Raw genomic sequence first — 23,696 nt, forward strand, 5'->3', positions numbered from 1 at the left:
CTTCTTCGCTGCTCGCGCTCGCGTCGCTGCTGGGAGGGTGTTATCCGGCCTGCCCGTGGATGAAGCCGAGCACTGCCGCTGCATGTCGCACGCAACGTTCTCATCGCCATCGTTTGTGGGTTGACGGTCTCGACGGGGTCTTCCTGACGCCGAGCAGGGATGGACAGGGTCCGATTTAATTGAGAAACCCCATACTTCGTAATTACGGCAGTGGCTTGCGTTCATGCGGGTGGGTATTCATCTGCGCTAACAAAAGGTGGTGACATAAGCAACCAACAACTGTTAAGGACGAACCCTGAGTCTTGGCGTTGAGCAGGGCACAGCTCGGCAGTGGCTGAAAGCTGCGTCATCGCTCGTGAGCTGCCTCCCAAACACCAAGCTTCCAAATCATGAGGCGCAACGCAACCAAGCACAGTGGCACCCAAGCCAGGATAGATGACCAGCCACCCTATGCTGGCTGAAGACCCTATGCTGGCTGAAGACCCTATGCTGGCTGAAGAGTGGAACTGCCGCGTAAGTTGACGGCGACCACCTTGATTGAGGCAAACCTGTGTTGAGTCGTCAACCCGGTTACTATGGCGTCACAACGCAAGCTGCGGCGAGGTGAAAACCGGGGAGCATTCCGATGCGACTCCAGTCGTCCACCAAGCGTCCCATCGCGGCCGGCACAGTTTTGCCAATGCGGCAGCGAGTACGAACCGAGCCCAGCGCCGCGTCGTCCGGTGCAACACGTCTCATACCAAGCTACCCTCGTACCCCAGGCCAGGCCAAATGCCCGCCGCCCTCGCCTTTCTTCGGTAAATTCCCCGCGTCAGACGGGCCAGGCCTGTGGTCGTGCCACCGAGGCCCGGCTATCAGATGATGATGAAAGACTGGGGAGGCCACAAAGCGTGGCCCGCTAAGACAACACTTCTTGTTCACGAGTTCCCAGTCGTATCGAGATTCGACAATCGAAAGTCAGTTGGGGGCCGAAAGTGAAACTCAAACCCCGAAACAAGATTTCGGGACTCGACCGTTCATCACTCCTTCATCGTCCGTCAAACCGTCACAGGAAGGGGTAAAACGGAGTTACAGGTCCCTGCAACCACGCGCCCGGCCCAGGCTCCGCCCTCTCGGGACTGCAGCTCTTCCGCGGGACATCCAATGGCCAAAATCAGGGTCAACATCGCCATCGTCCATGTCGGTCGCAGCTGCAAGCGCAAGCGCCCGCCCTTAACGCCGGCGAGGCAAACAACGGGAAGCCAGCGCTTAGCATCCTCCCAAGCTCAGCTCTCGACCGGAGACAGCCGTCGGCCCCCAACCTCCAGCTCCCGGACCTTGAGGTTTGAGCTGCTCTTCCTGAGCAATCCCATTGGCCAACGTAGCCGCAGACGCGCGCATTGCTAAATTTGACCGCGAGTTCAGCCCTGCGATTGGATCGACGTCTCGATCTGCCGATCCAGTAGCGCCAGATTCCCGATCGGGACCCTTGGTGCAGCGGCTATTCGACCAGCCGACGCAAGACTCTCCCTCCCGCCTCGGCAGCCTGCATGTTCAAAGCAAAGTTTTGCTGCGGCCGCGGGTAGACAGCATCGCGGCTCTCTGGCCCTATGGAGGCCCCGGGAGAAGAGGACGGTGCCGCAGCCCTGCGGGGTTGAAACGGCAAAGTTAAGCTTGTATCCGCCGCTTCTCCCCCTTGTTTCCTCTGTTCGGAGGCGCGGAACCGTTGAGTCGAGGTCGGCCAAAATAGAACGGGACATCTCACCGGCCGGAGAGGTAGGATTGCCTGGGTCTGAAACCTTCTTGGGTTTTGTTTGCATGGCCGTCCGCAATATGTCTCGGAGCCGAGATGATTGTCGGCGAGCCAGGCCGATCCAACATGTAATCCGTCGTTGGGGCACGGAGGCCAAATCCAGGCCCGCAGGCGGTTCATGTTACAAATCCGGGCAAACACTGGCCGGCTTCGTGATTCCTGCGAGTTGCGACATCACTCAACACGGCTCGCAAAATAACTCCTGCGCGTAAACGGTAACCACCACGGTGGTAAATCCCCAAATTAGACCCAGACCCAGAACGAGCACGTCGGCGCCGGTAGTTGACAGCAAGCCCCAACCACAACAACATCTCAATTCCGTACGTACATACGGTAGGTCCCCTCTGTAAACCACAAACCAGCCCCCCCCCACCCCCCACCCCGGTGAAAGCCCCAGCGCGGCACTGCCGGCACAACAGCGGACCGTGCCCCTCCCCAGCCCGGATCTGAACCCGGCGGCGCGGTCACGGTAACTACCTACCTTACCTATGCTGAACCACAACCGCACATGCGATGGTGAGGTAGCCGCACTACCACTTCGCTTGACTTCACTCCAACCTTGCCTTGCCTTTGACCTGCCTTGCCTTGCCTTACCCTGCCTTACTTTCCCGCACACCGGCATCGCTGCCACCGCAAACATGCCTGTGTGTGCCCGTGCGCTTCACGGCCGGCTAGCCCGTTGTTGCGGAGGTATGCAAAGGAGGGGTTAGGGGTAGGGGGATGTCTGGGAGAGCGAGTCGGTTTCTGGGTGGTGGTGGTTGTGGATGGCTGGTCATGAGAGGGAGGAAGAGGGCGGGTGCGGTTGTTGTGAATGGCAAGGCACCTGTGTACCTGTGACGTCTCAACCCCATTGTAGATTCCCCTCGTTACTTGATCAGGGTGACGCCGGTTGGCTAAGAAGGCAACAGAGCGGGCGGGAGGAAGGAGCGGCGGTATCCAGCGGTAGAGATTATGGTAGCTTTAGGAATGGGTTGTGCATTGGTGGGGTATGGGAGTGGTGTTTATATGGTTCCTACTTTGTAATATTAATGGGCTGGTTCTGTCCAGCCGGAGCTGCCAGGTGAGGGGTGTTGGTCAACAATTCCCAAAGAGGAGTGCCGCGGTTAGACATCTTCCCGCATGAGACATGGGGATGGCAAAGAAGCCCAAGAAATTAGTTATTCGTCAATTCGGGCCTGGGAAGGGCCTTTTTCGCTGCTATGAATCGTTGCATGAGAATAAAACAAAGGAAAAGAAACTTATTCCGTTCCCTCTTAACAACAAGCTGAAAGGGCGGGGGAGACTGGTTGTTGGATTAATCCGCCATGGGGCGGTCCCGAAGATGCAAAGATGCAGTCAACAAGACCCATGCGACACCCCTCCCCCACGTCCTCTCCCCTTAGCAAGCCGTCTCCTTTCCCAATATGCCATCCCAGGCCGCCACATCCCACTGGCACTCTAGTACATCATACTAGAGTGCTCTGATCCCCTCCAACGCTGCGCTAAAAAGCCCTTCGTGAATGAAATGCTTCCAGGGATCAACAGGTATCCTGAACGCGGGGCGTTATGTATGCTTCAGATAATCGCCCAGCTGGCTAAGCAAGACTGCGGGTCGGTGACGATGCTCGCTCTTTCGGCCGAACTATCTACTGGTTATGGCTCTGGGGAGGCAGTATCCGCTGCCGAGTAGTGGGGTGAACCATCTTAGTGCTCGTGGACGCCGTCTCCCGGTCCTAGTGGTGACTGCTGCCATGGTACTGCGTGCGGAGGTGGGTCTCGAGGTCTTCAAAGTACGGGTGGTTACAGGCCTGCTTAGCCGAGATGCGGCCGGCGGGGTCGTAGACGAGCATCATCTCGAGGAGGTCGAGACCTGCGTCGTCCAGGTTGGAACAGAGGGCTGCCGTGGGGTCGCGCGCCCACTTAGGGAAGGAAGACTTGAAGTCGGGATAGCTGGTCACGCCGGGCCAGATCTCCTCGGTCGGGGTTCCAAGGAGGCTGTAAACACAAAAGTTAGTTAGCCCGGGCGACGGGCTGGCTTGGAAAGGGAAAACATACCGGAAGATCTTGAAGATCTCGTCAATCTCCGAGTCGCCGGGGAAGAGCGGCTTGCGCGTGCACATCTCGGCAAAGATGCATCCGACGGACCACATGTCCACGCCGGTCGAATACTGGCGGCCCGCCTAGCAATATCTCGGGGGCGCGGTACCAGAGGGTGACAACCTCGTGGGTGTAGGTGCGAAGAGGGACGCCAAAAGCGCGAGCCAATCCAAAGTCGGCCAGCTTCAGATTTCCCTCGCGGTCAATCAGCAAGTTCTGAGGCTTGAGGTCGCGGTGCAGGACGCGGTGGCTATGGCAGTAGCGCACACCCGTGCACAGCTGGCTCATGAACCTCTTTATCATGCCCTCTCCAAGACCCAGCCCGTGCAGCTGGGCCCCGGTGCCCTCGGGGAGTGCCTTGCCTCGCCCGCCTTCGCTGACAGGCAGGGCTTCCATGTACTTCTTTAGGTCGAGGTCGAGAAACTCGAAGACGAGATAGAGCTTGTGACCGTCGGCATGGACGATATTAAACAAACGCACGATGGTCGGGTCGCGCATCTCTTTGAGCAACGAGATTTCTCGGATGGCGGTCGACGGAACCCCCTCATCCTCGGCCTCGAGGCGGATCTTCTTCAAAGCGACGATGCGGCCGCCATTGTTGAGGTCGCGAGCCTTGTAAACAACGCCATAGGTACCTAGCAGCGGGATACAGATCAGTGTCTACCATGGGCAGTGAGGACAACCTAGAAGAGGGCAGCGACCGCCACATACCTTCGCCGACTTTTTCGAGCTTCTGGTAGTTTTCCATGGTCATTACCGGTCACGATGATCCTCTAAAGAGTCGAACAGTTGGCCAAAGTACAATCTCGAAACCCGCGGTGGCCGGGGTGTGGGATTGTCGAGACTAACCAGGGATGGTCGCGCAAATGGTGGGGGTTGAGGCCGGAAGCGAAACGAGGGGCAACTGGTTCCAGGGACAAAAATAAATAGACGCCCAACCGGTAACTCGGTTGGGAAAGAAAATCGACGACGAGGCAAGAAAATTTGTTGAATGAGCCTCTCCAACAAAGGTGCACTTACTATCGTAGAGCCGAAGGTTGTTAAAAAGGTTGGTCGCCGGAAGCTGCGCTCAGCTGTGAAGGCAGATGGAGGGAACGCAGCAGTCAAATTTCCGGGGTTGGTCAACAAATGGAATTTGATTGTTGGTCACTGGGCGACGCGAAGAGCGCGTCGAGGCTGGCGTTGCTGAATCGGGCAGGCCCCACTCTATTTCAGCGCTGCTCAACTGGCAACAGCGGGGCAGAAGCTTCAACCCCGCGGCACTGCGTTTAAGGGATTTTGGAAAGTTGCTCTGTGTGAAGGAAACCAAGTAAACACAACCAACCGCCCCGGATTTTGGCTTTACCTTAGTCATCCATAAACCTCTCATCATATGCATATTCGGAAACCTGAACAGTCTAGCCAAAACCTGCCCGAACCTGTACAAACCAACCTGGAAGGCTCAGAATGACAGTGGACATTAAACATCTCGATGCTCATGAGCAGCCGTCGGACGAGCTCAGAAGCAAGTGGAAGGCCTTCTCGAAAACAGAACCAAAAGATCTACGCAGCGAAGACGTCGATGATCTGCAAAATCCAGAAAGTGCAGCCGAGTTCTGCGTGGCGGGTACCATTCCCGTTGACACCCTGAATCGTTCATTCCGTCACATCTGCCCCGACGGCGCCCCCGAGTTTCAAGCCACCAAAGATGCTCCCATATACTACCACCCGCTCCTTCCAGGTGAGTTCAGGAAACCCATGTTCCCGATTCCTGCCCTGGATAGGTAGGCACCAAGCTAACCCTTGCCAGGCCTCCTGATAGTCCCCTCACTCATCCCCCCCTTGGTCCAAAAAGCCCTCCTCTCACACCTCATCCACCGCGACCTCAGCGACCCCATCCACCAAACCAACCTACACCTCCACTACGACCTCCCCTACCCCAAACCCACCTCCTCCACCTCAACCTCCTTCTTCTCCTATCCCCCAACCACCCCCCCAGCATTCACCCCCAAAGACCCCACCATCCACAAACCCCTATCCATCAAACAAGTCCTCGAGCGCCGCCTGCACTGGGTGACGCTGGGCGGACAATACGACTGGACGAAGCGGGTGTATCCCGAAGAGGGGGAGGGGGCGCCGCAGCCGCCGGCCTTCCCGCCGGATGTGGCCGGGTTCCTGGAGACGCTGTTCCCCGACACGCGCGCCCAGGCCGCCATCGTCAACCTGTACACCCCGGGGGACACCATGATGATGCACCGCGATGTGTCGGAGGAGTCGGATAAGGGGCTGGTGAGCGTGAGTCTGGGGTGTGAGGGGCTGTTTATGATCGCGCCGAATGGGGATGGGGGGGTTGGGGAGGTGGATGGTGGTGGTGGGGATGGGGGTGCGCGGAAGAAGGAGTTTTTGTTGCTGAGGCTGCGGTCGGGGGATGCGATTTACATGACTAAGGAGTCGAGGTATGCGTGGCATGGTGTGCCCAAGGTGTTGAAGGGGACGTGTCCGGAGTACTTGGAGGAGTGGCCGGCGGAGGGTGGTGAGTTCGAGGAATGGAGGGGGTGGATGGGGAACAAGCGGATCAACCTCAACGTGAGGCAGATGCGGGATTAGGGTGGGTGGGCAGGTTGAAGGAAACGACACACTGCGGTGGTGGCGGAAGCATGTAGAAGAGCCCGAAGTGCTCACCAAAGGCCTTAGGTGCGGCTGTCTAAGCTCTGGACTGACCGGGTCTTCATCAGCGTCACCCACACTTTACGCAAATTGACGACTGGAAGAGAGATCCAGCGGTGCGTCACTATCTGGTGGGAATTTGAGACTGTGGCTGCAATCGTACTTTGCTTTATTCTCCGTGCAACTGGGCGACAGTTGACGCCCTGTTTCGACTTCACCACGCCGAACGCGGAAAGCTCGCAACAGACTCATCCAACGGCCCGACGGTCTCCACAACCCAAGTTATTTAGGACGCACGCTCGTCGCTGACGCCACCCACGATGTACCCCCCGCAGGCATACGACCCCTCGGCTATCACCCCAGTTACTTCAGTCCACACCAGTTCCCTCGCCACGATGCTGCCCACCATGCGATAACCGATTCTCCATGGCCGGTCTGAACTTCCACAAGCGCTGCCACCGAGGAATCACCATTCGATACCCCTAGAACTACTGGTCGCTCCTCCGAGTTGTCGATGAAGCCCATCACGCAAGGCCCAGACGTCTTCCCACCCGCTCGATGTCATGTCCCGGGACTACCCCAAGTTCCCTGAGCTCACCGCGGAGACCATGACTAGGTCCATGGCTCCCATCCGAGCCTCCAACGCGGGAGCGAGAGCGGTTCCCATCATTCTCCCCGACAATCTCATCTAGCCCAGCCACGGGGAGCCCGCTCCCGCTCCGGCTCCCCGTGGCAGTTGACCTGCAGTGTGCCCACGCCAATCGGAGCCGCACATTTTCCACGGCTGTCCCTCCCCAGGGTGCCCTCTGCGGAACCCTCCACCTCCTCGCCAACTACCTCCGCTCCCCGCCATCGTAGCCGCCTCGCTGCTCGTCCAAGACGATGCCTCACGCCGGCCCAGAAGCCGAGAAGGTTATCCAGCAGAGGGATCTAGGGCAAGAGGGCTTCGGCAAGTCTAGCCCGTCGTGCAGAAGCCCACCCCGCGAGAAGGGCAGCCGGCAGTCCGAGACGGGGCTGTGGAGGCCATGGGGTGGTGGGATAGGGGCGGAAAAAAAGCGACGGGGCTGGAAAGGCGGATTGTGAAGTAGTGTAGCGTGGGGAGCTTTGTCGTGGGGTGATGATGAAGGGCGTTGCGAGGAAGGCGGGATTTGGGCGACGAAGCGGCTAGGGAGTCAGCGACTTCCTTGCCGACAACGTGGATCAGAGCGAGCGAGACAGTTACTTTATGGAAGCCCTCCGTCTGGTCGAGTATGGTACCATCATCCAGAGTTCGGATATGCGCCAGGGCTTCCGACGGTGCACGTACGCACACTCAGGAGAGCCAGCAGTACGAGCTGGACAGGATAGTTCAGCGCCGAGTCACCTTCACTACGGGAAGACCGAAGGTACAATACCTGGTGAAGCGGAAGGGATACGGCAACGAACACAACAGCTAGTATCCAAGAGCATGTTCCCTCTGCTGGCCTTGGGAGCGGTGGGAGCGGTGGATGCCGTGAGCGAGGGGGTGGGTAGGGAGAGCCACGAGGGCTTTTTGGGGTTAGGGAGAGAGATTACCTAGGTAGCTGGGGAAGAAAGCGGGGAGGGGATATGATGATGAAAGGAGAAGGAGAAGTAACCCCGCGAGGGAAGAGGAATGGGCATACGGGAGTTTGCGAGTGAGAAGTAGGAAAGTCCCATCCGTCAAGGCAAAGGGCGGCGAACTCTCGACTCATATGTACCTAGTTGGAAATAGTACAATGCTGCGGTTGACCTCTTAGGGTTCCCTAAGAATGCACCCCACGTGGCACGCAGCATGATATGCATGACATGGTGATGGTGAGACACGGATCAACATCCCCCAGTTTGTTCAAGGTGCTTAAGGGTCAGCGTTCTGGTCGATTTGCCCACTGGATGCCGACGGTCTCATCCATACAACAACAGTACCCGTTGCCCGTTACCAGCAAATACCCCCTTCAAGGCACGAAATCTTCACCGAGTCTATCAGCCAAGTTGCCTCCCCTATTCGAGGTCTAGCCGACATAGACGAGACACAAGGCAAGCGCGCGTACATCTCAAGCCAACTTGGTATTATGACTACTGAAGAGAAGATAAAGCCTATATACCCCCCTCATATGCATGCACATGCAACCCCTCCATAGAAATTAACCCACCCCAAGCCAAAACCCAAAAGGTATCCCAATCCCGCATCACTCATTACCTTCCCCCAAAACCCACCTCCCTTAAAGCAACATGGCCATCACCCCCGCAGCAACCAGCGCCAAGCACCCAGGCACAGCCAGAGCAGAGCCCATGGAGTCACCAGGGGGGGGAACACCGGCGCCGCCAATAGGCGGCAGGCTCGGGGCGGGGATATCGTTGGCGGAATCGGATGGGCTGTCGTTGGTGGTGTCGTCGGTGTTGCCGGTATCTTCGGTGTCGGACGACGTGCTGTCGCCGCTCGTGTCGTCGTCGGTCGGGGTGGGGAAGGTGTCTTCCGACTCGGTCGACGTCGAGGTCGTGGTGGTCGAGGTCGGCCGGATGATCCCGCGGCTGCTGGTGCTGGTCTCGGTCTCCTCGTCGTCGTCGTCGTCGTCGTCGTCGTCGTCGTCGCTGCCGCCGCTGCAGGTGCGTCCGTCGGGGCAGCAGCCGCCCGTTACGCAGTAGTAGCCGGACTAGAGTTGGGGGGGTTGGTCAGGGGCCGGGTTGGGGTGGGATGGAATGGGACTTGGGGATGGCTTACTCTGCAGTATTTGCCCAGGCCGGTGTTACAGCAGGTGCCGCTGCTGGGCATGCAGTAGTCCGAGTCACATTCCACTCTTCCGGCGTCGCAGGTGCTGCTGCCTCCTCCTCCTCCACCGCCACTGTCTCCGCCGCCCGAGGAGGGACGGCATTTACGATCGGATGTGCAGGTGTAGCCCGCCTCGCAGTAGCCGCCGGCCGGGCAGCAAACGCTGCCGCTGGGTATGCACCTGGGGAGAGGGTGAGTGAAGGTCGGGTAGTGGCGAGGCAGAGGGAAACTTACCCAGTCACGCAAGGGACATAGCCAGGGGAGCAGGAAGAACCACCGGTTCCGGTGCAGACTTCCCCATCCTATTCGGGGTCAGTGACCATCCTCGTGGTCTGTCACACAGGGGTATGAATACGCACAGGGCAGCACCCGGGCCGGGCCATGCAGTAATATCCCGGGTCGCAGAATGTGCTCCGTCCCATCCTATCGGTCTCGTTAGCAAGAATACCAGCGGTATGCTGTCGAGAAGGGCACGTACGAAGCGCAGCACACACTCCCTGTGAACATGCACCCTGTGCCGCAGGGCTCCTGGCCGGCGGCGCAGCTGGACTGGCGGGCGAGCAGGGCAGCGGGGTTCTCCGATGTCATAACATCACTCTCCATGACGTTCATAGCCATGCCGCTCATCAGGGAACGGGCTGTAAGTTCGGCGAAACGCATCTTGACAGTTTGTTGTCCACGCGGTACTGCTGTGGGAGCTTGCTTTGCCTGGTTCCTGGGCTGGGGAAGAACAGTGCTTGACCAAAACAAATGGAAAAAAAAACACGGCAAGCCACTCGGCTCGGAAGCAGGTGCTTTATCTCTCTTCCCCAGCTCCCAAGTTCCCCCCATGCGGCTCATCACCCCAGTCGAGCTCCCCAGCAAGACAACCACTAGCACCCCTTGGCACATGCAACCCGACTTCAGCCCGACGCCCGCGACTAGCCCAGTCGAGAGAAGTGGCTTCGGAAGACACACACCGATAACTCCCTGGAGGCCGGTAACTCCAACTCGCTCCCTGCGCACCTCGGCTCGCTAAGGTCGGCCGTTTTGGGCGCTGGCAGCGTGTGTGGTGCATGGTAGCGGTGCATGGTAGCCGATGGTGATGGGGGCATCAGGCCGCTCAAGCCTGTCGGTCTGTCAACACACACCAGATACGACGCAGCCACATCATCATTTCATTCCAGTGCGCCCGGCTAATGAATGGAAGCCCGTCTTAACAGGGTGGGTGGTTGTTCGAACGTGGCATGGCGAGGGTCCAGCAAATTTCGATAGTGGTGTGCAGCCATGTCACGGGGTTGGTGGACAAGCCGGCAAGACTGTCGCTACCCGTCGACTTCTCATAAATCAACAAATGTGGTCGAGGTTGAATTGACTCGCTTACCCCTGCGCCGGGTCAATTCTGCGCCCGCGTGGGCGAGGGGAGGGTTGTGTGTGGTGTGACGGGACCGAGCCGCATGGAAAAGGCGCACGAGGCTGGGGGAGAGAGGAAGAAGTCGGCTCAAAGGTCCTGATGTTGAGCCTTCTTGAGGTGTTTTGCCAGGGATCGTGCTTGAGAGCGAAAGCTTGGCGCGCCATTGGGCTGGGGCTGTGCCTTTTTTTGGATGCGGGGGTGGATTTGCTGGGTTTAGCGTAGCTTTGGCAAGTGGGGCAGCAGAGTTCAGCTCCATGTCTCGATCTTTCCGAGCGGTCCGCCTGCAAGTCCCGTTCACAAACGCACCACAATTGAACGAACGGGATGTCGGCCACTCGACTAACACACACGTGATAGAAGTAAAGAGAGACAAAGTCAAAGAATATTGGAGTTGAATTCCTCAAATCCGGCCTTGGTTTGACCAAGAACTGTTGTATCATAACAACTGTGTCATTTTAATATACCTTCTTTTTTGTTCAGGGCACCTTCATGCCAACAACCGGGCAGGGCTCCAGAAGACACTGGAGAAGTTGAGAGGTTGAAGGAAAGAACTCGAAGGCCGAAGCAGACTACCTACGTACTTACCGGAGCAAAGGGCTGTTGAGAAACGCAATGCAGCACGGCAGGCAAGTCAAACTTCCCCAGCTGGTTAAGGAAGGAACTGGTTCCGTATGAGCCCATGGAAGTTGTTATCCGATGGTTTTTGAAACGCGCATCTTCGACTTGAGGATCAAACGGCTCTCTTTTGTATCGATTAATGGTTCTAAAATGATTAAGACTCCATTTAGGTAACCAGGAGACCACCTGGGTACCTTAACTCCGACACCCACCCGTTGTGATGACTACCGTACCTATGATGAAATTAACCCCAAACCTGTCACAGGTTGGAAACTGCAACAACGTATTTCTCTGGTCTCAAGTCCGAATAAAAATCCCAATACCTAATTAAAGCATTCCAGGTCAAAACTCGTGTTTACAGCTTGATATTGATGTCTAACGACCGGATAATGTACTGAAGGAACATGATTCTCCCATAGGATAAACTACTGCTAGACGCAAAGAGCACATCGACATGGCGGGCCTGCCTACTCGTTTAGGTACGGTAGGTAGCTTCAAAGCCACAGACAGAGTCAGCCTACCCGTCTCGCCACTTTACGAACAGTTTGTTGTTCGTTGTTACTCCCAGAGCTCGTCATGCTTGCGTCCGAACTGCGGCCTGGGCCACCGATCACTTTGTGAAACTGGAAGTGACCTTGCTTGTTTACTGACTAGGTCATGCTGGAGGGCATGAAAGCGTTGCTCCTCCACCCGGCGATTACTTTTACATAAACTAACCCCAGCACCACACTTAACAAGTCCATTTGCCTTCATCCGAGGACTCTCACACCGCCCATCACCACCTCACCATGTGCCAAAAACTCATCCTACGGTACCAAAACAGCAAATGTGCCTTCGGGACCGAGCCCGTTGGCGAGTGCGAAGCCCTCACAGCCGAAGGCCTTGCTCGCGGTGCAACATGTGGGTTGCTGGTGATTGTGGGTATCCAAACGACCGCCATCGCGAAAGACCCAAACCACCGATGCGACCCCAACGTCTGGTGCGTGTTTCTAACATCGGCCGCCACCGAAGAAAGGTTGGCTGCCGCCCCCGACGGCACCTACTACCTGTCGAAGCCGGTCGTGGTGAAAAGCCTACAGCCGCTGGTGCTGTGTGAGGAGTGTTGTAAGTGTGGCCGGCTGGTCCATGTAGTGGGAGTGGCTAACACGTGGGTGTAGCGGCGAGTGGGCAGCGTTAGGTCGACAGGAAGTCACAGTGCCCCAGTAGGGTAAGAGAGGGCCTAAGAGTGCCATGTCGAGGTCGACCTGGGGTTTGTTTTGGTGGGTAGGGACCTGCCTTGGGCACATTTCCTTTCCTCTAACTAGAAAACATCGACTAATTACCTACTTACCTACTAGTGGACGAACATAATAAACTGGACCTAGGGTTACATAAACACTTCGTAGGCTTGGATGGCTGGGTATGATGGTGGATTACTGAGGTCTTGGACAGGCGGGCGCCGGGCCTGCTTATTTGATCATCGATAGGTATTATGAAGCAAACAACACCCGCAACAATTCTACCTCTTTTTACAATCATGCTTTTCCAATTCTGGCATATAACCACGTTGTTCGGCCTTGTACGAGAATACCTCTCTAACCGAACAGAACTGCCATCCAACTCGATGGAGAACCCGAAACAAGAATCAATGACTTGACAGTTTCCAGGGCGAGCATACGCTCCTTGCCTTGCCACCACTATTGAGCATCCATATCCAACTTGGCACCGAAATTAGGTACCTAGGTACCAAGATAGGTCTCAATTGCAGCCACCCACGCGAACCCACGACTATCCCTCTCTCCCACAGAGCCCACACAGAACAGAACAGACCACAAGTTCCCACGGCCCCCAAATCCCAACAGTGTATAAATACCTGACTAGTAACACCGGGAAAGTGGTAGAACTAGCTTCGACAGCGCGGTGGGCGCACTTGAGGCATGGTCAATGTGAGAGACGAGGAGCATTGAGGTGAGGCACGGAGGCGCTGCGAGCACTGCTGAATAGAACATTGAAAGTTACCTAGGTACCCGCCTTATTGAAGGTTACATATTCCGTAAAATATGCTGGGCTCCCGCCAAGGCAAAGGATCCCAATTCATCCAGGGGCACAGTCGACACAAGTTCCTGAGAGTGGGTTTTTCCTCTTGGCAGACGGCTCACGCGGTTCGTCGGCCGATTTAAAATGAAATTGAACCAAAGAAAAAGCTCGCTAACGTGAGATAGGCAGGTATATCCGTAGGAATACAGATCTGTACACGAGATATCTCCACAGCCGTTGGTCCTCAAGAGTCCAGGTTTGGACGCCGTCTTGTCTCCCTCTCTCTTTCTTTCCATTCTTTCCACCACCATCCAACGCCAAAAGCGAAAAAAAAAGAAAAGAAGAGAAGAAAAACCTTCCACCATGGTCCGCTCCGTCCTCCCCGTCGCCCTCGCGGCCCTCACCCTCCTCTCCACCCCGGCGACCGCCCAGGACGGCGTCAAAGACGGCCCCGACGTCCTCGACGAGTGCGTCGCCTGCCCGTACCTGTACAAGACCTTCTACACGTGCGCCCGCAGCGTCCCCGGCCCGACCCGCACCAACGTCGGCGAGTGCGTCTGCCCGCCGCGCGCCTCGGCCGGCTCCGACAGCGGCTGGTACCCCTACGTCGAAGCGTGCCAGCGCTGCCTGCCCTCCTCGGGGGCGTCGGGCGAATTCTGGAGCAACATGGGCGGCCTGTTCTGGCAGACGGTCAACAACTGCCGCGGCGGGCGCAACGTCACGGCCGACGCGGAGGGCGTGCTGTGCGTCGCGACCGAGAAGATGGAGAACTGCATGGCGCTGCGCGACGCGTCCGAGGGCCCGTCGTGGGTCGGCTACCGCCTGTTCGGCTTCGAGCAGAACAACAGCAACGAGACGAAGGTGCTGAATCTGGCCGCGTTCAAGCCCAACTCGACGTCGTCGAGCGAGGCGGCGCCGGCGTCGACCACCGCGTCGGGAACCGCCACGGGACTGGAGATTGTGCCGGCGAGCACTACGGCGCCGGCGGATGCTGGTACTGGGACGGACAACGAGGCCCCGGCGACGACGACGACCGACTCGTCCTTGGCGGCGGCTCGGTTGAGCCAGGGATCGCCGGCGGGGTATGTTTTGGGCGGGCTGGTTGTTGCTGGGATTGTTGGGTTGCTTTGAGAAGTGGGAGGGGAAGTTGGAAGTCTGTCGCATCGATGGCGGGCATATAATGTTAATGTCAATGTATGTAATGTTATGTACAAATGGGTAGAGTCGGCGGCCCGGCCGGTTTTGGAAGTCTAGGACTGTGTCATTCTTTCGAATTGACGACGCCGATTAGGTACATTCAGAGTGTGAAGATATCCTCCTCTACATGTGTATTCTACGTGCTTGGTGATCCCATGATCCCAGTGACCGACAAACGCAAAAGGGTAGGCTTTGCAGTCCCAACCAAGACCCCGACCAATAGCACCCAAATTCCGAGAGTTGGCCGTGGTGCTGCCTGCGACCTCGAAGGCGCCGGTGTAGGCGTATTAGACGAAGGCGATAAAAGTGGAAGCAGGGGTGCACGAATGGGTGGGTGGGTTTATGGGTATTATGTGAAGTTGTTTTCGGAGGATGTGCAGTGTAAGGGTATGGGTTGGGGAGAGGGGGTTGTTGTTTGGTTGAGTTGGTCAGCCTTGTTTTCCCCCTTTTTTGTTTGGGCGTTAGCGAAGGGAGATGTGAATTCTCTGGAATGGTTGTCTACCTAGATGACTGATGGCGAAAGGCGCCCGATTTAGAGGGCAATGATAATAATAGACTGATATTAACAACAAAACCGCACCGTCCTAGGCACGCTGCCACCGGTTTCCTAACAACCCTTGAGCCAACCTAATGACATGAAACAAACCGCCAGCCCCCCAGAAAAAGTCACTCGCTCAAACCGCCCACAACCCTCACCCTACCCTCCTCACAACCTAGAACCCTCCCACCCTAACCACACCCAACCACACCCAACCCTCCCACCCTAACCCACCCCAAACCAAGCCCTCTAAGCCCCCTCCAACCCCCTCAAAAACGCCCTCCTCATAACCACCCCCTCCTGCCCATGCTTCTTCACCAGCCCCTTCAACGCCCTCGCCTTATCCCTATCCCTCTCCTTCCCAACACCAACCTCACTCAACACGCGATCGTCCCCCTCCGTCCACACCCCCGGCATATCGGCGGGCACGCCCTTCCCCAGCACCAGGCTGTCCAGCACAATTTCGGTATTGTGGAAGTGGCAGGTAGTGGCGCGCACGGCGCGGGCGATGAGGGTTGGTGGGTAGCGGTTTAGCTTGAGGAAGTGCTTGAGGATTGGGCCCGGGTCGGGCGGGGGGTTTGGAGGGGTGGGGGTGTGGGTGTGGGTAGGGGTGCGCGGGTGGGGGGTTGAGAGGGGTTGGTTTCGTGGGGTGGGTTGTGTGGTTGCGGTTGTGGGTGTGGTACGGGCGAGAGGGGGTGGTTGTGGGGTGGCGGTGGCTGGCTGTTTGCCTTTGTCCTTGGCCCAGGGGAGGGTTCGTTGATGGGGGTTCTCGCGGTCTCGGGGAGGGGGAGCTCTGACGGGGAGGTTGTCGACGGACTCGAAACCGTCGTCTGAGTTGGAGGTTTCGTCGTCGTCGGATATGAAAAGCGGTTGGGCGGAGGATGTGCCGCCCGGAGCGCTTCGAGATGGCTCTTCCTGGAAAGCGGTGGCTTCGATTTCGGAGCGTAGCTGCTGTGAGGGAGTGAGAAGGACGTCATCCTCTGTGCCATCGTACTGAGGGATGGGCCGGGAGTATTGAGCTTCCGGCTCGGCGGGTTGTCTTGCTGGCTGTGTATGACGCGGGCGTCTAGTCGGGGTATGCTGGTTGGAGGCGGCCGCCCTAGCCCCGGCGACTCCTTGGCCGGCTCGCTCGGTGCGCGTTTCTGGTGTCTCCGGGACCTCAACATCGGGATCGTATCGTGGCCGTTTCCTAACCGAACTAGAGAAGGGTGTACGCGACAGTACCCTGGCTCTTTTCAGGTTGATAGGGGGCGAGGACACGAAATTGGCGTCGGATTCCTGTGACGCGGTCTCGTCGTCCTCGGCTTCCTCAACCATGACCCCTTCTTCGTCCCCTTCCTCTATTTCTTCATCGTCTTCCTCCTCTTCGACCCCCTTCTCACCCTCCCTTCTCTCTTCCTCCTCCTCCTCTACTTCCTCCACCTCCTTCTCCTCCTCCTCCTCTTCTTCCTCTACCTCCTCCACCTCCTCCTCACCGCCCTCCCCCGCTTCCTCCTCGTCCTCCTCGTCCCACTGATCAAACTCCTTCAACGTCGTCTCAAACTCCAGCAGGTGTTTCTCGAACGCAATCTTCAGATGCACAAGCACATGCGGCTCCGCAATCCAGTCAAAGCCCAGGCTTTCGGCAATAACCTCCCAATCGCGGAACGAGTGATCTGGCTCTGCGGTGGCACACCGCCACAGGTCCCAGATGTCGACTGCCTGGTGGTCAATCTGCACCCAGGGTCCAGGCAGGACGCAGTTGAGCTCGTTGAACTCGTTAAAGGTACGCCAGAACTCCTCGCGAGACAGGACCGGCGTGGTCTTGGGAGGGGCGGGGGTTACGTGTTGGTTCGGTTGGTTGGGTTCGTCCTCGTCTTCTTCAGGGGGTGCAGATTCCGCATCATCATCCTGGGGTAGGGCTGGGCCCTGTTCAGTGGCAGGGAACCATCCCTCTTCCCCCGGCTCGACTTGAATCTCGGTCAGGCCCAGGGCATGGCGTGTCAAGAAACCCAGAGCTCTTGGCTGCAACGCTGCGACACATGCCTGTAGTGTCCTCAACCTTGTACGCAAAAGATAACCCCTCGCGGGTGACTGTATTGCCCTAGCAATGGTGATCTGATTCCCTCTCTGCTTCAACTCCTGCAGTCGAGTCATAGGTTGCCCGTCTGTGAGAGTGTTTGCGGGGTTGGTTGGTATTAGAGCCGGCATCGTTTGGTTTCCGCGGCGCTCGATTGGGGATGGCCTGGTTAATGCTTTGGTGGCTGGTGGCGGTACAACTGGTGTTCTTGCGGACGGTGGCGGTACAACGGGCGTTCTTGCGGATGACGGCGGTACAGCTGGTGTTCTTGCGGACGGTGGCGGTATAGTTGGTGCTACTCGGGCCTTGGGCGGGTCTGCCGGAGATGGTGCCGATATAGCTGGGTGTGTGTGTGCCCGGGACGGTTCGACCGCGGGCTCTTCCTCGAGCGCCGAAAGATGGGAGGGATCTCTCAACGAGAGGTGCCGTACCCATCGATCGCGCCACGAATGCCAGCCGTGATGTGGGTGCTGCGATGGTCAGAGCGTAGGTCCTAGCGAGAGTATACAGGCTATGACTCACCTTCTTTTGGAAATCTTGGTAAATCAGGTTGCCATTCGGTTTCTCGCCCGCCTTTATGCGATCCGCCACGTATTTGGCGAGAATTTTGTCGTCTTCATCCGTGAAGAAATTTCTGGGCTTCCGCACCGGCGTATGGTTGCGCCCAGAGCTGGTTTTAACATCTCGGGTGGCAGGCGTTGGTTTTGCTGGTGGTGCGGGAGTATCAGGCGCCGTCTGGGGACCGCTGCCCGGCTGTGTGCGGCGGGGAGGTAACTCTTCCAAGACGGGAGGTAACTGATCCTCGCCGAGCAGGGACATATTCTTGACCCATTTGTCCCGCCATGAGTGCCAACTGTGGTGCGGATACTGTAAAGGGTTAGTATGGGACGGTCCTGCTGCGATTATATCTTAGGGGCAGTCCCAACCTTTTTGGCAAGATCTTTGTAAATTTCGTTGCCGCTGAGATCGCTCCCAGCTCTCCGGACCCAAGTCACGAGTATCTGCTCGTCCAGCTTGGTGTATGGAACTTTAATGCCTTTGCTCGGTGCCTTGGTTTCGTGTATGCGGTAGTCCTCAATGTCAACGAGTTCTCCCCCGGTCACGCAATCATTGATGTACTTCCATGATACGGATCCCGGTGGGCAGTCTTTCCTGGCGTGGTCTGCAACCAAGACGTCTGCAAACTTTTCCAACTGGACGATCTTGCCGCCATTATTCTGTTACATGGTTAGAGAGGTCGCTTGGGGTTGGGGGATACACTGGAGAACTGGCAGCCTACCCTAATTCTTTCTAGAATGGAGCTACGGGTGGGAACCCGTTGGGCAACCCAGAACTTGAGACCGTTGAAAAGAGTTCCCTCGTACTTCCCGTTCACTCCATCGTACACAATAGGGGCTGCCATGGTGACATGCTGCTGAATCGGGGATGTCTGACCCTAACCCCAACCCTCCACCCGATAGCCGCTGACCGCTGAGATGAACAAGCGCAGTGAAGGCGGGAAGCCAGGGCATAAAGATGATGAATGAATCGTAATCCGTAGCTTGCTAGACGAGACTGACAACAGGGAGTTGCGAGTTGTGGTTGTGTTCCGAGAGGGAGAGAAAGGGTCGCGCCTTGCTGCGGGCGTGTGAGATTCGGGCAAATATTTACACAACAGCCAGCGCTGTTGTTGTTTTGGAACAGACCCGGCTTAAAACCACAGATGTCAGATTGCTGAGTTGTGACCTTGTGACCCTGTGTCGACGCTGATGAATCGTTAAGAGATGAAGAAAATGGGTGTTTTATTGTGGTGTTCAGGTTCGGGTGCGGTTGCGTCGAGACCCACCTTCCGCGTCGAGGCGCGCTGTCACGCGATTTGCTTAACTAAAGAGAGCAGAAAGCTCGCTTAACTGCTTAAACGGATTTTAAACAGGGTCCACATTCGCTCGCTCATTTGCATTTCATCTGAAGCGCTGCGCCAGTCGGTTTCAAGACTCAAAACACCAACTTAATAACCAGAGGGAGACAAGGAGGTGCTCACTTTACTTTTGGCGCCAGAGTGGCCCTTCCCTGCGCTGTCATTTTGATGTCGAACTCGGGTAGCTTTTCCCATTTTTGTCTCAATTTCTCACGATTGGAGGGGTCCAACCGGGCGAGTTGTCTCACTCATCCGCTGCCCGCCGAGACTTGAGTCGGCCAACAGGCGCTGTTGAGATCGGGAGGGCCGGAGTGGAGTTGATCATTGGCCCTCGCAACCGAACGTTGCACAGCCCCTGGTTACAACAAACACATAACGAACTACCTTAACCTTCTCGAGGGTGGGAATCTGCGAAGCATGCAATTGCTGGCTGGCCCAGATTCCGAACCACCATCAAAATGGGCACCCTTGCCACCATTGCCCTCGTCGTTTTGGGCATTTCATTTTTGGTGTTTGTGACATTTTTCGGCCGTCTCCCAGCACTCAGGTGAGATGCTCTCTCTCTCTCCCCCGATGGCAATATGAGCACGCTCTAACACACTCAGACGCACACCTATCGCCTGGTTGCACCGGCTGCTATGGGTGCATCTCCCTAATGGCCTCACAAGCCTCGACCAGCGCCTCACCGGCGGCAGGGTGACGACCTCCTGCTCCCGTTTCGGCAACTACATGATGTACGACCGGCACCCGACCGTCTTGGTACGCACATCCGCACATCCAACCCCACCACCACCCTCCCCCCTACTTGCCTACTAACCCCCCATCCCAGATCTTCTTCCTCATCCTCCTCATCGGCGGCGAAGCCCTGTACCTCCCCAGCGCCTGGCCACAACTCAGCACCATCCACAAAACAGCCGGCACCATCGCCATGATCCTGCCCTACCTCTTCCTCTACCTCTCCGCCAGCTCCGACTCGGGCGCCATCACGGCCGCCAACCACGTCGCCGAGATGGCGCGGTACCCCTACGACTTCACCCTCTTCCACCCGGGCGCCACCTGCACGACGTGCCGCCGCCTCAAGCCCGCGCGCTCCAAGCACTGCGCCGTGTGCAAGCGCTGCGTCGCCCGCTGCGACCACCACTGCATCTTTATCAACAACTGCGTTGGCGCTGCCAACACCCACTGGTTCATCCTGCTGCTGCTGTCCACCGCCGTGCTGACGCTCTATGGGGGGTTGTTGGGCGTGGGCCTGATGACGACGCAGATGCGGCTGCGGTTTCCGGCGTGGGCGATGCTGCCGTGGCGGGCGAACGGCGGGGAGGGGATGCCGTTTACGCAGTGGTTGGTGGTGTGGAGCTGGGGGATGCAGGACGCTGGGCGGGGGGCGGGGGGCGGCGTGGCGATGGGCGCGGTCACGCTGCTGGCGCTGATGACGAGCCCGCTGGTGTGGGCGTTGCTGGGGTATCATGTGTGGCTGGTGTACTGCGGGACGACGACGAACGAGTCGATGAAGTGGTCGGATTGGCAGGCGGAGATGGATGAGGGGTTGGCGTATAAGAGGAAGATGGATGCTGGGAGGGTGAAAGATATCAGGGTCGAGCCGGCGTGGACGCGGTGGCCGGTGGAGGCGGAGCAGGTTATGGTGAGGACAGACGATGGGAAGCCGCCGGGGAAGGAGGGCTGGCCGGGGTTCGGCGAGTGGGAGGCTGCGTGGAGGCTGAAGGACGTAGAGAACCTCTACGATTTGGGATTTTGGGACAACTTGGTGGATGTCTTCGTTCCGGGCTTTATGTTCAGGGACCCGCACGTGCCGGTAGGAGAGGCAAGGCTGCGGCGAAAGAAGAAGAGAAGAGCGAGGAAGATATACATAGCGTAGGTAGGGAATGGATAGATAGGGGGTATTATAGACTAGTGGGCGTAGTTGGGGAGCATGGCGTTGGAGCATCGAAGAGCACATATAGGGTATCAATCTATCGTCTTTCGGATCATACATCGTACACGTAGTTACACACCCTGTCCCGCCTTGGGCCGGCCTAGAATGATACTGGCTGGGGCCTCATCCTTGCCGTCCTTGCCTCCGAAGCTGCCGCCCTCTGGATCTGGTCAAACGTGACAATCTTTTGGACGGCGGGCTGCGCCTGTGTGATCTTCAACGTCCTGCTATCCTCCACCAGCCCAGCCATCTGGCAGATCGCCCACCTCGCCCCAACCACACCCACGCCGTTCCCATCCGTGTCCGCATCGCCCGCGGACGTCACCCAGACCTCGTTCTGCCACCCCTTCTCCGCCCCCTCCAACCACGTCATGCCCCCGGCCTCCACCTTCCTCAACTCATCCCACACGCTCAAGCACACCTCCTCGACACGACTACGCGCCTGCTCCGGCTGGTCTTCGCGCAGCAGCTTATCAACTTTGGTCAACACGACCGCCGTCCTGACCTCGGCATCCCGCAGCGTCTCCAGCACCATGCGGTCGCCGTCCTTGATGCCCGCCACCGCGTCAATCAGCAGCACCGCCCCACGCAACATGGCCCGCCGCGCAAGGTATTTCTCAATCTCCTTACCCCACGCGGCCTCCGACCCAAGGCCATACCCGGGCATATCCACCATGATCAGCCGATACTGCGGCGGCGGTTCCCTCTTATCGCGCGCCGCCCGACGGACACCTCTACTCGCGACCGCGTCCTCGGCCTCCCTCGCCTCCTTGGCGCGCTGCAGCGCGGCCAGGCGCTGCTGCTTGGTCGGCGGGCCGAACCCGTACGCGTTGAGGCTCTTGGTGGAGCCGGCGGTGCGGCTGGTGATGGCGAGGCCGGCGCCGCGCGCGCGTAGGCCGTGCGCCTTGCGCGCCGTCTCGGCGTCCGCCCCCGCCAGCGCGTTGATCAGCGTCGACTTGCCCACGTTGGACCGCCCGATCAGGCAGACTTCGGGCGTGTGCGTGTTGATGGGGATGGTCAGGAATCGCGAGGCTGAGTAGAGGAATCGCGGTGGTTGTGAGGTGAAGACACGGCTCGCTTGTTGAAGAGTGTCGTGGTGTGGGGTGGGTGCTGTCAGTGCGCGCTGGTTGGGGTCGTTCGAGGGTGGGGGGAGGTAGGAGAGGGCGGGGTTGGAGGCTTCGGCGAGCGGTCGAAGCTTGGGCTGGGTTTTGGAGGGGGGTTTTCGGGATTTTGACTTTGAAGGGGGCGACTTCGACTTGGAGGGAAGCGATTTCGAGGGTGACTTCGAGGGTGACTTCGAGGGGAGGTAGTGGGACGGGGAGGAGGAGAGATGTCGGGAAGTGTTGGTCTGAAAGCGTTCTCGAAGGGAGGGTGGGTGCCCTAGTCTGCGGGAAGATGGCCGTTTGAGGGCGCTGGCTATTGTTGTCGGTAATAACCTCGTGGGTGTGGCCATGGTGCGGAATTGGGCCAGCGAGCCGTCGAGTCTGCTTTATTGGTGCTGGTCACAGATTAATCGATCGACGAAGTCAACCACAGAGACATCGATAATTCTGGACAATCTGCGTGCCTGCCGGGAAATAATATGCGATAGGGGTTAGGGTTAAAGTTTCCCAACCCTCAACCGCAGTTTTCCACCACCAGCTCCAAGAACTCATTCGCCCGCCACGCCACGAACAACCACCACCTCTCCGATCACAAGCAAACAAGCAACGTCCAACCCAACACCAACCTCAACCTCACCAATCACCACCCCAATCCCAACAACCCCCCGCCCAAAACAATGGCAACCACCCGCTCCCTCTACCGCTCCCTCCTCCGCGAGCTCCCACCGCGACCCCTCCTCAGCACACCGCGCGCCCCTCTCCACCAGCGCCTGCGCGACAACTTCCAGCAGCAGTCCGCCTCCGCCTCCGCCTCCGCCCCGCCCGCCGAGCTGCAGGCGGCCCAAGCCGAACAATACGTGGCCTACCTGCGCGCCCAGCGCACCTACGTGACGCTGCTAGAGCGCTATAACCCGGGCATGGGCATGGACGAGGAGGAGCGCGTAAGGTTGACGGCGCGGCGGGTGGGGATGGATTTGCCGGTGGAGTATGATGTGGAGGGGGAGGGAGATGTGGAGGGGGGGAAGTAGAGTGGTGGGAGGTGGAAGATCAGAAGGGGGAAAATGTGAGGGGGTTACGTTGTATGAAAGGGTGCGTTGGGTATATATCTGGGCTCATCACTCGGCGTTTGGAGAAGGGGGTTGGTTTCTTGGGATTGCTTTGGCTTTGGCTTTGGCTCAAGGGTTCTGGTATGTCATTGGCACCTGAGGTTTAATCTGGAGGAGCGAGTGCTGACGGCATCGAGGCAGTGAGTGGAGAAAAAGAAGCAGGTTGAGAAGCTGTATATCAGTCGAACATGTACATTTGCATACAACGCCCGCCGCGAGGTCAGCGGTGCCGAGAGGACGGGACATACTCCAATACAACAATTGCCAAATACCTTTACCATGGCGCACCGGAGATGGGACTTGTGATGAGACGCACGAGACGTCCGCCCCCGTGTTCAATGTAGTTGAAGTTGTGTATTTTGGTATCAGATAACCTTCCAAAGTATGGATTTGAGATACCACGCTCTTGAATCGCCGTCCCAAAACCGCCAATCCATCCATCCCATAACACCCAACTCATATACATCATTGTTTCGTTCCTTCTTTGCCCGTGTGTCTGTGTAGAAATAAAACGGCAAGGGGTATCAAGACCGCCATTAACAACAACCTCAAAAG

General features: G+C 57.8%; 9 protein-coding genes across 9 annotated transcripts; 5 read left to right on the forward strand and 4 right to left on the reverse strand.

Annotated features, from left to right (window-relative positions):
• Positions 1 to 435: 435 nt before the first annotated feature.
• B0H64DRAFT_378110 (uncharacterized protein) lies at positions 436 to 1,328 on the forward strand (the record flags this gene model as incomplete). The annotated part of the gene is made up of 4 exons (XM_062802567.1): positions 436 to 513; positions 559 to 797; positions 925 to 956; positions 1,075 to 1,328. 4 exons carry the CDS (start codon positions 436 to 438, stop codon positions 1,326 to 1,328), a joined length of 603 nt encoding a protein of 200 aa, XP_062654877.1.
• A 2,176-nt stretch (positions 1,329 to 3,504) lies between these two features.
• Positions 3,505 to 4,616, reverse strand: B0H64DRAFT_420598 (cell division control protein 2; the record flags this gene model as incomplete). The annotated part of the gene is made up of 4 exons (XM_062805469.1): positions 3,505 to 3,766; positions 3,827 to 3,951; positions 3,989 to 4,503; positions 4,580 to 4,616. The coding sequence occupies 4 exons, from the start codon at positions 4,614 to 4,616 to the stop codon at positions 3,505 to 3,507; spliced, it is 939 nt and encodes a 312-aa protein (XP_062654878.1).
• Positions 4,617 to 5,132: 516 nt separating this feature from the next.
• On the forward strand, positions 5,133 to 6,525 carry B0H64DRAFT_47358 (uncharacterized protein). Its single transcript, XM_062808006.1, has 2 exons — positions 5,133 to 5,588; positions 5,658 to 6,525. Exons 1-2 carry the CDS (start codon positions 5,315 to 5,317, stop codon positions 6,452 to 6,454), a joined length of 1,071 nt encoding a protein of 356 aa, XP_062654879.1. The 5' UTR covers positions 5,133 to 5,314; the 3' UTR covers positions 6,455 to 6,525.
• Positions 6,526 to 8,733: 2,208 nt separating this feature from the next.
• On the reverse strand, positions 8,734 to 9,941 carry B0H64DRAFT_446592 (uncharacterized protein; the record flags this gene model as incomplete). The annotated part of the gene is made up of 5 exons (XM_062806928.1): positions 8,734 to 9,165; positions 9,234 to 9,462; positions 9,516 to 9,583; positions 9,641 to 9,704; positions 9,760 to 9,941. 5 exons carry the CDS (start codon positions 9,939 to 9,941, stop codon positions 8,734 to 8,736), a joined length of 975 nt encoding a protein of 324 aa, XP_062654880.1.
• Positions 9,942 to 13,369: 3,428 nt separating this feature from the next.
• Positions 13,370 to 14,561, forward strand: B0H64DRAFT_410513 (uncharacterized protein). Its single transcript, XM_062804794.1, has 2 exons — positions 13,370 to 13,433; positions 13,494 to 14,561. Exon 2 carries the CDS (start codon positions 13,672 to 13,674, stop codon positions 14,437 to 14,439), a length of 768 nt encoding a protein of 255 aa, XP_062654881.1. The 5' UTR covers positions 13,370 to 13,433; positions 13,494 to 13,671; the 3' UTR covers positions 14,440 to 14,561.
• Positions 14,562 to 14,988: 427 nt separating this feature from the next.
• Positions 14,989 to 18,908, reverse strand: B0H64DRAFT_349412 (uncharacterized protein). The gene is made up of 4 exons (XM_062801399.1): positions 18,382 to 18,908; positions 18,029 to 18,319; positions 17,625 to 17,969; positions 14,989 to 17,572 (listed from the first exon to the last, which is right to left on the reverse strand). The coding sequence occupies exons 1-4, from the start codon at positions 18,502 to 18,504 to the stop codon at positions 15,293 to 15,295; spliced, it is 3,039 nt and encodes a 1,012-aa protein (XP_062654882.1). The 5' UTR covers positions 18,505 to 18,908; the 3' UTR covers positions 14,989 to 15,292.
• A 549-nt stretch (positions 18,909 to 19,457) lies between these two features.
• B0H64DRAFT_446596 (DHHC palmitoyltransferase-domain-containing protein) lies at positions 19,458 to 20,875 on the forward strand (the record flags this gene model as incomplete). Its single annotated transcript, XM_062806929.1, has 3 exons — positions 19,458 to 19,546; positions 19,605 to 19,758; positions 19,829 to 20,875. The coding sequence occupies 3 exons, from the start codon at positions 19,458 to 19,460 to the stop codon at positions 20,873 to 20,875; spliced, it is 1,290 nt and encodes a 429-aa protein (XP_062654883.1).
• Positions 20,876 to 20,988: 113 nt separating this feature from the next.
• On the reverse strand, positions 20,989 to 22,447 carry B0H64DRAFT_349418 (P-loop containing nucleoside triphosphate hydrolase protein). Its single transcript, XM_062801400.1, has one exon. The coding sequence runs from the start codon at positions 22,383 to 22,385 to the stop codon at positions 21,033 to 21,035; it is 1,353 nt and encodes a 450-aa protein (XP_062654884.1). The 5' UTR covers positions 22,386 to 22,447; the 3' UTR covers positions 20,989 to 21,032.
• Positions 22,448 to 22,597: 150 nt separating this feature from the next.
• B0H64DRAFT_410522 (uncharacterized protein) lies at positions 22,598 to 23,473 on the forward strand. Its single transcript, XM_062804795.1, has 2 exons — positions 22,598 to 23,222; positions 23,283 to 23,473. Exon 1 carries the CDS (start codon positions 22,713 to 22,715, stop codon positions 23,061 to 23,063), a length of 351 nt encoding a protein of 116 aa, XP_062654885.1. The 5' UTR covers positions 22,598 to 22,712; the 3' UTR covers positions 23,064 to 23,222; positions 23,283 to 23,473.
• Positions 23,474 to 23,696: the final 223 nt, after the last annotated feature.

Source organism: Chaetomium fimeti, assembly GCF_033439085.1.
Source record: "Chaetomium fimeti strain CBS 168.71 chromosome Unknown B0H64scaffold_10, whole genome shotgun sequence".
Classification (NCBI taxonomy): Eukaryota; Fungi; Ascomycota; class Sordariomycetes; order Sordariales; family Chaetomiaceae; genus Chaetomium; species Chaetomium fimeti.

Excerpts from the sequence above, each read along its gene's own strand:
- B0H64DRAFT_47358 (XM_062808006.1), top strand. The coding sequence starts at position 5,315 with ATGACAGTGGACATTAAACATCTCGATGCTCATGAGCAGCCGTCGGAC. Across the intron at positions 5,589-5,657 it reads CTACCACCCGCTCCTTCCAG|GCCTCCTGATAGTCCCCTCA; the intron begins GTGAGTTCAGGA and ends AACCCTTGCCAG.
- B0H64DRAFT_410513 (XM_062804794.1), top strand. The coding sequence starts at position 13,672 with ATGGTCCGCTCCGTCCTCCCCGTCGCCCTCGCGGCCCTCACCCTCCTC.
- B0H64DRAFT_349412 (XM_062801399.1), bottom strand. The coding sequence starts at position 18,504 with ATGGCAGCCCCTATTGTGTACGATGGAGTGAACGGGAAGTACGAGGGA. Across the intron at positions 17,970-18,028 it reads ACAAAGATCTTGCCAAAAAG|TATCCGCACCACAGTTGGCA; the intron begins GTTGGGACTGCC and ends AACCCTTTACAG. Across the intron at positions 17,573-17,624 it reads ACCAAGATTTCCAAAAGAAG|CACCCACATCACGGCTGGCA; the intron begins GTGAGTCATAGC and ends TGACCATCGCAG.
- B0H64DRAFT_349418 (XM_062801400.1), bottom strand. The coding sequence starts at position 22,385 with ATGGCCACACCCACGAGGTTATTACCGACAACAATAGCCAGCGCCCTC.
- B0H64DRAFT_410522 (XM_062804795.1), top strand. The coding sequence starts at position 22,713 with ATGGCAACCACCCGCTCCCTCTACCGCTCCCTCCTCCGCGAGCTCCCA.